The sequence below is a fragment of the Propithecus coquereli genome, unplaced genomic scaffold (assembly GCF_000956105.1).
Source record: "Propithecus coquereli isolate 6110/MARCELLA unplaced genomic scaffold, Pcoq_1.0 Scaffold10, whole genome shotgun sequence".
Classification (NCBI taxonomy): Eukaryota; Metazoa; Chordata; class Mammalia; order Primates; family Indriidae; genus Propithecus; species Propithecus coquereli.
Genome location: NW_012133858.1, coordinates 8,563,711 through 8,574,088, shown reverse-complemented (window position 1 = coordinate 8,574,088; position 10,378 = coordinate 8,563,711). Strand labels below are relative to the sequence as shown.

At 33.6% G+C, this 10,378-nt stretch overlaps 1 protein-coding gene across 5 annotated transcripts in view; it reads left to right on the top strand.

Annotated features, from left to right (window-relative positions):
• Nucleotides 1-10,378, top strand: part of DLG1 (discs, large homolog 1 (Drosophila)) — a 277,439-nt gene that overhangs the window by 94,298 nt on the left and 172,763 nt on the right. For all 5 annotated transcript variants that reach the window (XM_012641549.1, XM_012641542.1, XM_012641557.1 and 2 more), the window contains one exon: nucleotides 941-1,105. In XM_012641549.1, the coding sequence (XP_012497003.1) occupies nucleotides 941-1,105 (165 nt within the window). The remainder of the gene's footprint in view (nucleotides 1-940; nucleotides 1,106-10,378) is intronic.

Here is a 10,378-nt window from a genome sequence, read left to right as displayed (position 1 = left end):
GGGCATGGTGGCGCATGCCTGTAGTCCCAGATACTCGGGAGGCTGAGGCAGGAGGATCGCTTGAGCCCAGGAGTGTGAGGTTGCTGTGAGCTAGGCTGACACCACGGCACTCACTCTAGCCCGGGCAAAAGAATGAGACTCTGTCTCAGGAAAAAAAAAAACAAAACCATTTACAAGAGCAGCTTATAGTGGCTAATAATCGTTCGTTTATTGTTGAAAATTTTTTTTCTATTGTTCCTTTTCCTTATGGATGGGTTTATTTGGAGGTGATAGGAAAGACAATGTTCTATTTTGTTTTGGGTTTGTTTATGCATCGACTTTCTCAGCCTGAGTTGAGAAACATGCACTATATTTTCTCCTATTTCCTATAATTATAATTTATTTTTGTGTATATTGTGAGGTAGCTTTGGTTCTCAAATATTGGTTGATCTTTTAAAAATAAATTGCATAGGAGTGTGTGAGAGAAGAGAGACATTATTTTGTAGGTAAAAGAAAAATTCTATTACCAACTGGAGTAATTTTCAGTTAGAAATTGAAATGACTGGTTTTTTAAGTCATTTTTATACAAGTTAATTGAAAAAGAAAACCGGAATAATTTAGCTGAATAACTTTGGCTTTTCAAATTGACTTCATTTAAATAGCTCATATCTTAGAGGATATATGGTTCAGCTAACATTAGGTAAGAAATGGGCAAATCAGTATTTAGGTTTCTTTATCATCTAGCTTTGGATTATTTTTAATAATCAGATTAAATCATGTTATTAAATTACTGGCATCACTTCTAAAATAAAATATTATTTTTCTCAGATTTGATATATTAAACCATAAAAACAATTTTCATATTGTTATTGAGTATTTTGCTAGTTAGGAAAACCATGATTTGAAGTAAACTCACTTTGCTTTTCAGGGCTTCTTCATATTTGTTTTCTCTACTTTACAGAAATATCGTTATCAGGATGAAGATACACCTCCTCAAGAGCACATTTCCCCACAAATCACTAATGAGGTGATAGGTCCAGAATTGGTTCATGTCTCAGAGAAGAATCTGTCGGAGATTGAGAATGTCCATGGATTTGTTTCTCACTCTCATATTTCACCAATAAAGGTAGGATAATAACTATGTTACTGCTATGAAGTACATATTACTTTTGTTATAACTGTAGCTCATGCTCAGAACTTTTCTTTCGTGAACATCCCCTTCCCCCTCACCCCCGATTGATTTTAGATTCATAGTTATAGGGAATTTCATGGTACTCATTGGTATTCCAAAAATATACTTTTCTTTTATTTTTTATTTTTATTTTTTTTGTGGTAGAGACAGATCTCACTATGTTGTTCAAGCTGATCTCAAACTCCTGGCCTCAAGCGGTCCTCCCGCTTTGGCCTCCCAAAGTGCTGGGATTACAGGTGTGAGCCACCTGCCCAGCCTCAAAATCATTTTATTTTTTAAAAAAGTATATTTTATAAATGAATTTTATTCAGTGATTCTGTCTTTATCTAAAAGTTCTCATAAAGAAAATAACTATTGTATTTCAAATACCATACACTGAAACATTTTTAAACATTTGTTTTAAATATTAGTTGCTACAGAAAAAGAGCATTAACATTACCTTTAAATCCATTATGTCACTTTCCCTGATCCTATGATCTCTCTCCTCAGAAGTAACCACAATTGTAAATTTGGTATTTATTCTTTCTCATGAAGTTCTACCACATATTTAGATCTCTAATCAATGTATTGTTTATTTTGCATATCTTAAACTTTATATAAATGCAATTGTACTGTGTATAATATTCAGCTGGGTTTTTTTGTTCAATATTATATTCCTGAGACTTATTTAATTTCACTGCTCTAGAGGTTTCTGTTTTATGAATATATTACAGTTTATCTTACTTTTGATGGATATGGATTTATTTTCAGTTTATTACTAATATAAAAAGTGCTTCAAAAAACACAGGTTATATATACACATCTCTGTGGACAATGCCAGGTTGTTTTTCAGTAGTTGTAAAATTTCCATATTCAGTAGCATATATAACAGTTTTTAATTAATCTATATTTTCATCAATACTTGGTATTCTTATTTTTGCCATTGTTTTGGTTTTGATTGTGATTTTAATGTGAATTTCCCTGTTTACTAATGAAGTGGGATATATTTATTGGTCATTCAGGTTTCCTATTCTGTGACATGCCCATTTAAGACTTTTGCTAGTTATTATATTGGATCATCCTTTTTACTGATTTGTAGTTCTTTATGTACTCTGAATACTAATCCTTTTTTGGTTCTATGTATTGTGAATAAGGATCATTTCTTACTAGTAAAACTTACCTGGATTTTGTAATTCCCTTTGAGGGGTGATTTCATACTGCTGGTTAAAATTTTTAATGATTATAGTACTATTCAGATTTTCTATTAAAAGTTGATTTTGCTAGGCTGTTTTTTTCTAGGAATTTTCCATTTCATATGTATTTTCAAATTATTATTGATAATACTGTATTATTATCTTTCGATGTCTATAGCATATGTAGGCATGGCCCTTTTTAAATTTATAATATTGTTTATTTCTGCCTCTTTTTTTCTTCATCATTCTTGCCAAAAGATGATCAGTGTCAAAGACGGTCTTTTCAAAGAAACATCTTTGTAAAAAAAAATTCCCTTGTGTTTTTACCCCATCTGTGCCACCACCCCAACCCCCCATTCTCCTTTTACACACACACACGTGTATACATGTTTATGTACATACATACACATATGTATATATGCATATGTATATATGTGAACATAAATGTACATGAAGGGAATAGTCTACATATCAATTAAAGATTATGTTTGATACAAGCAATCTGATCCTCCCTTGGGGATCTAAATGAGAATTAATGCAGAGTAAAAAATTAGTAGCCAGTTAGTGGCAGAGACAGTTCTTTTATCTTTTTCCCCTTTCTTTCTTCTCTTATTATTTTTTCTTTGCTGCTTTCTTTGAGTTCATTTTGTTTCTTTTTCTAGTTTCCTCAGTCAGTTGCTTATTGCATTGATTGTCAGCCTTCTTTTCTAATAGTATTTTTGGTAAACTTTCCTTTAAATAGCAGTTTAACTGTATCCCACAAGTTTTAATATGTATTATTATTCTAACATGTTATTTTCTCTGTGATTTTCTTTCTTTGTCCCATGAGTTATTTAGAAGTGTGTTTCTTAATTTTTAAATATTAGAGACTTTATTCCTTTCATGTTTTCTTTTGGATTGTATTTTTTCAGTTCATTTTCCCTTCTTACTAGTTCGGAAGCTATTAATTCTTTTTCTCTTCCTTTAATGGTTATTCTAGAAATTTTAATACACATATTTAACTTTTAAAAGTCTAAAGTCAATAAATCTCTTTTACTCTTATTCTGAACAATAAATATAGGAACCTTAGAACGCTTAAGCCCACGTACTTCCTCCTGTTGTATAAGCTATTCTTGTCAGCCTATGCCTGTTTTCTCTTGATTGAATTGATCTGGTTTATTTATTTATTTAGTCCAAAACCCCTCCCAAGATATGTATAATTCTTTTGTTTCTGATGTTTTGAATTTCTGGTCATTCTCATTGTTACAAATTAACCAAAACCAATTTGCACATGGCCAACTCTTCAGTTTTTGGTAGGTGTTTTCTTTGGTATGATGTTTATTTACTTTGTTATGTATGTGGATTTTGACACAGACATTTAACCAATCAGCCAGCATGCATAAAATATTTTATGTAGCCTCTTCTTTAAATATGATGAAGCCCCAGCTCTCTGTTGTTGAATAAAATGTTCACCCTAGGCGGATAAAATAATATTCCAGAGTCAAGATTTTGTTAACCCAGAATCTCCAGATATTTTAGGGATTAAACCCAAGGTGTTTTCCCTAAGGGTATAGGCTTTGTCAGAGTCTTCTCTTTCCTTTATGCAAGGATAGATTGTGTCTCTAGATTAATTTAGCTAGTGTATATAACTGAAATACTATGAATTTCACCAGTGAAATCCCATATTGCTATTTAATAAGCCACTAATTTCATCAAGGAAAGCCCACTTCAGTTGGGAAAACCTTTGGTGTTGATCAAAGATTAATATGACATTAGCACTCTGGGAGGCCAAGACAGGAGGATCGCTTGAGGTCAGGAGTTCGAGACCAGCCTCAGCAAGAGTGAGACCCCATCTCTACTAAAAATTGAAAGAAATTAGCCGGATAACTAAAAATAGAAAAAATTAGCTGGGCATGGTAGCACACGCCTGTAGTCCCAGCTACGTGGGAGGTTGGGGCAGGAGGATCACCTGAGCCCAGGAGTTTGAGGTTGCCATGAGCTAGGCTGATGCCATGCCACTGTAGCCCAGGCAACAGAGCGAGACTCTGTCTCAAAAAAAAAGATTAATATGACAAAAATCTTATAGCAGCCATCTCTAAATAAAACTTTTGTAATTAAATACTAGCTGGTCAGTCTTGGGATGTAAATTTCAGTGCAGACTGGCTTTTGAGAGTTTTACAAGCACCCCACATGTATCTTATCTACAGCCAAAGTTGAGAAACATGGCACCACCACCATTACCACTAATACAATTGACCTTTGGATGAGTTTGAACTACACAGGTCCACTTATATGCAGATTTCTTTCAAACAAACGTGGATTGAAAACACCCAAGTGTACAGAGGGTCAACCTTCTGTAGATACAGGGCAAATTTTAGAACTTCACATGCGTGGATTTGGATATACACAGATTTGGGTATACTTGGGCAATCTTTAAACCAATACCCGAAGTGTACCAAGGGATAACTGTACTATCACTACTGTGCTGTGTTGAGGTATTTTCCTGCACCACCACCACAACTACTACCATGCTGTGTTGAGGGTTTTTTTTTTCCAGAGACAGGCTCTCACTCTGTTGCCCAGGCTGGAGTGCAGTGGCATGATCATAGTTCACTGCAGCCTCAAACTTCTGGGCTCAGGAAATCCTTCTGTCTTAGCCTCCAGAGTAGCTAGGACTACAGGTGTGCACCACCACACCTGGCCAATTTTTAAAATTTTTTATAGAGATGGGGTTTTGCTAAGTTGCCCAGGCTGGTCTTGAATTCCTAGCCATAAACAATTCTCCCATCTCTGCCTCCCAAAGTGCTGGAATTACAGGCATGAGCCTGTGTTGAGGTATTTTAAAGTAAATTTCTGACATTTCTCAAATCTTCATTCTCGAGTGAGGCTTATTATTTCCAGTATTGATAGGAAGCATTATTACTCTCATAAGATTCTCACTTGCTTCCTTAATCTGATTCATTTTTTCCCTAATTTCCTCACTGTATAAAAATGCAGTCAGTTTTACCTGATTCTTTCGGTATCCGCATTAAAATTCTCTTTTTCTTTGCATGCAGTTGCTTTTTGTTAATTTCATGATAAAGGATTATGTCCCCAACAGATTTTTAAAGACAAATTTGACAGAGGCTTATTTAAAGGAGTATGTTATTAAAATTAAAATATCCTTTATCATCAGTTATAAGATCCTTTTTTTACATTTTATCTTTTCTGAAATTGATATACAACAGTTGCTGGCATTTTATGGTTGCCTTAGTTGAGTGACAGTCTCTATGCAGTTGTATGTAAACCTTTGTTGATTCATTCTGGTAAGACCAAGAAAGTACTAGCATGATCTGGAATCCTAGTGTACTGTGGTAACTAGTCTCATTGAGAAGCAACTGAAAACCTGACCATCTTCATATTCTCTTGCTCTTTTTCAATTTATTTTCTTTTGTTAGATATTAACAACATCAGTCTCTGAAGCAGTTACAAATAATCCCCCGGGACTATTAAGTAAAGCAACTTGTCCCCCCAACCTCCCACCCCCTTTTGCCTGTCTGCTGTCTGATTTGTATCTGGCAACTGAATTGATGAGGATTTTCATTTCCAATAAGAGAAATTATCTAAATTCTCTTTCATCTATTTCTAAATTACACTTTTTTTCCTATTATAAACTTGTTATATACATTTTTTCATTTGTATGTTTCCCATGTAATATTGTGTATCAAGTTTTAAAAAACTTAAAACTTTAAAAATTTAAAACTTGATGCATAATATTACATAGTATATTTGTACTATAATTTGATGAACATGTCTGATCCTTGATATTTGTTACTTCCATTTTTATTAAAATTGTTTTGCAAAGAAAGCTGCAATGAATAATCTTTGGACATAAAAAGTATTTCGGTATTTCCTTTGGATGGATTTCCAGAAGTCAAATTACTGGGTCAAAAGCATATGAGCATTTTTTTAAGTTCTTGATACCTTTTGACAGATTGTGTTCTGATACAATTGTAATTTAAGAATTATTATAAGGCTGTCCTGCTTAGGAAATTTCTTCCTCCCCTATTTCATTTATAGGGTTACTTCGGCAGGTACCTCAGGAAATAATTATTTAAGAGGGTGGAATAGATAGGAGTAGGTAGGGATAATGGCAAAATGGTTAGGGTTCCTTTAACTTTCTGTTGGAAAACCAAAATTGAAGAAAAATAACTTATTTTGGAATAAGAAGGCAAATTTTAATGATTTGTTATTTTACTTTTTTAATAACCAGAAAAATGTTATAAGCTCAACAATGAAGTATATTTTATTTAAAATGTAGTGTTAATTATCCTATTGGCAGCTTCTTTTTAAAAATAAAAACTAACATATGGAACTTTCCCACTTTTAGTATTATGCTGTACATAGAACTCGGTAGGTGAATTATTATTTTTGTGATTTGGAAAAGTATCTTTGAATAATAGTGGTTTGCTGAGTTGAATGTAAATTAAGCACTGCTTGAGTCTTCACAATTCTGGTAGAAGCTAATGGTAAAAAATAAAATTTAATAGATGCTTTAAAAATCAGCTGCTAGAATATTAGTTTTGTTTGTCAAGCAATACATGAATTTAGCAAACATTTATTAAACATATGCTAGTAACATTGTTAGACTTCAATGATTAGTATTTTTTATAGAAAGATAGTTTATAACACAGTATAGAGGGAGAAAAAATAGAGGGAGAAATTAAGTTCTTAGAGTGTTCTGAAAAAAGCAAGTTGATATTTGAACAAGGTGTTAAAGGATGTGTATAAGATGTCAAGTCAGAGGAGGAGCCAGTTACTGAAGTAAATAAATGCGATAGGAGGGTGATAATCAGAGGAAACTGTATGAAAGTTTATAATATTATTGCTGTTACTTAAGGTGCTTATTAGGAAATGGGGGCAAGGTGTGAAGGATCTCTGTCTTGAGCTGATGAGTGGCCCTATGAAGGGTTTGCCAGCATGAAACATGCTGTGAACTAATCTTTTAGATTCTTGTGGTGGTGGTAGTTCTCCTTACTGAAATAATGAAATATAATAGTCAATGCGTTACTTTATTTAGGGCTTAATGTAAAGGTTATTATGATTTTGTGATTTAAGATTCTGAAAGGAAAACTTTCTTGACAGTGTTGAGAAGAGTCACAAGAAAGAAATTTTAGGTATACTGGTAAAAAATCCTGATTTAACAGAGAAGGATGTAGTGGGTAAATTTTGGAATTGCATAGTAATAGTGTCAAGATTTCTAAAACTGAAAACTGGGAATTAGAAAAAGCGGTCAAAATCGGGAGTTGAACAAACAAAACCCCAGCCTTTTTCCAAATAGATTGAAATCTAGATGAAGTGATAAGGAGGACAATAGGTACATTATTAGGTATATGGGAGGTTGCAGGGAGCATTGAAGAAACAAAAGTATTCGTATTTGGTTTGTCTTCAGTGGCAAGGAAGATTATGTTAAAACTGGTATGTGGAAAGTAAACATTGTTAAAAGGGACTTGAAATCAAAGAGAAAACAGGTTAGATGAGCGGACAATTGTGCGAAGTAAGTATATCTCTTAGCCAGCACATATTTCATCTACTGAGTATTCAGAATACTCTAAAATGAAATCACTAGCATCTCTCAGTAGTTTTTCAAAAACTGTGAGTAAGGTGGGTGGCAGGAGAATGGTCATAACTAAATATACACCTTTTGAACTGAATGCTACAGTAATAGAGTCTTTCCTGTTTTGAATATATAATGAGCACTTTTTGAAATCATTTTTGTTCTTACATCTCTGGAACATATTAAAATGTTGAATTTTATCTGTTTTGGATGGACCTGGTGTACTAAAATGAGCTCATAGAGTTTGCATACAGTTTGGCCACTAGATGGTGCTCATACAGAAGGAATTTGTGGATAAATAAATGTATGTATACGAGATCAGGGTTTTTCTAGACAAATAAAAAATCCATGTTATTATATCCATATTGTCAGTTCAGTCATGTCTTATCTCAGTACACTTGTATGTTTTGGAATTTAATAGCCCAGTCCTGTGGCCTTCTGGATCTTTGAGTGCAGCCTTTTGGCGGAATCCAAACTTTATATTATAATAAAGGGATTTGTGAAGTTTGGATTCAGTCGAGGGGAAGCACTTGGGGATCTGGAGGACTACATGTGGCCTTGAGGCTGCAGGTTCCAAGATTATAAAGGTAAAAGGGTAACAAAAATGCCTGTTATGTTGTATTTACAGTGCATTGGCTTCGTGGTTACTTAGTAATTGTTTTTGCTTTTTTTTTTTTAGTATTTTAGAGTTTCAGTATTGTTTTTTCTCTCATCCTTTACCTTTTAAAAATTTTCATTAAGATTATTTAATACTTGCCTTTGTTACTATACCTAAAGACTTCTGGGTTTATTTGTGAGTTTGGAAACATGTACAAATATTTAAGGGCCTATGCTGTATAATTTTTTAACTGTCTTTACTTCCATTTAATGTTATAAAATAACATTCCTCGGAATCATTTCATAAAATTGTATTTTGCATTATATAACAATCTACTGAATTAACTATTCAGTTTTAAATTAAGCTTTCTCCTATTATTTAGGCTATAGCATTCTATAAATTATATTATTACTCTGTGAAAAAGAGAAATTAAAACCATATAGGAAAAAGAATGTTAATTCTTTGTATGTCATATTAAAATGTTAATAGTGAGTCTTTTTTTATGGTTTTTTTTTTATTTCAGCATATTATGGGGGTAAATAGTGATTCTTTTTCGTGGTTTTTAATTCATTATTTTAAATAGATTTTCCAGGTTTTTCTGTGATGAATTTAAATTTTGCTTTAATGCAGTTTATCTTTCATTTCTGCTGTATAATATTTGAGGCTATTCTAAAGCAAAGAATAGTTGGTTGCCTTCCATTTCCCAAACAAATCATGTGAAACCAGTTGTGATTTTAGGTACGTGCATGGTTTTGTATGCATGTACTAACTACTGGCCAATGGATAAGGTGATCCTAGATTTTGTAGGTCAGATAGCAGGACATCTTTCTCAAAACTTGAAGTTATTTTTTTGATATGAATGTATTTTAATATGAAATTCATACGTTGAGAAGTATTTTTTCCCTGTACTCCAAGGAAATATGGAGTGGCATGATCCGTCAACTTTAGATAGTGCCCCCAAACGCTTTGGCTCTCTAGGAGAAGTCTGTGTACACTAAAGGCTTACTATTCTGTCTGTGTTGGTACTGTTTGCAACTTGAGGGTAGGAGATTTGCATCCAACATTTGTATTCAGTATCTTCATCCATACTAATCCAGAATAACAGAGCCGATATCAATTCTAGGGTTTCTTTTCCCCTTTCCCTGGATTTTCATCAGAAATGAATCAAGGCACATATTTTGGGGCCAAACCAATTACTAAGCACTTGTATAAACTACACCAATCAGTTCTTCATTAAGTCCTTGGTCCATAGTAAAACTTGAATTTTTTTTTCAAGAGGTTTCATATTTTTTCCTTCAGAAGGGGATTCTTAGTTCTGTGTCCACCCTTTAATGTTTTCCTCTATTCCACTACCCCCAGTTAGATAGAATCAATCTATCTAGGGCTACAAATTACCGCTACTGCCTGCACAGTCTTTGGGAAGAAGCACCAAACTCTGTGCTATAATCTCTGTCACTAAACATTTCACCCCCAAGAGTCCCACATGACTCTCAACCCTTTTTGGGTTTATGTCTGTATCTTAGGGAAGGAACCGTAGAGACGAAATTAGCATGTTTTCTGGCAGAACCAGGATTTGAAGTGAACCTCAAGGTTGTAGTTTTACAATGCTGCTTTCCAGTAGGCTGTATCTAGTTGGTACTGATAAGCACAATAAACGAGATTTGGTCAGTCCACATCTAAAAAAAACACAGTTGAGGTTGGGACTTATGATGTTTTCTTATCAACTTAAAAACTGAATTACTCAACACTCAGTAAATTATCAAGTAGCATTTCTGTTCCTATACTATTTTTAAATGACCAGACAGGTTTAGGAGTCTGTGGTTCTCAAACTTGAGCGTGCTTAAGAATCACTTGGAAAGCTT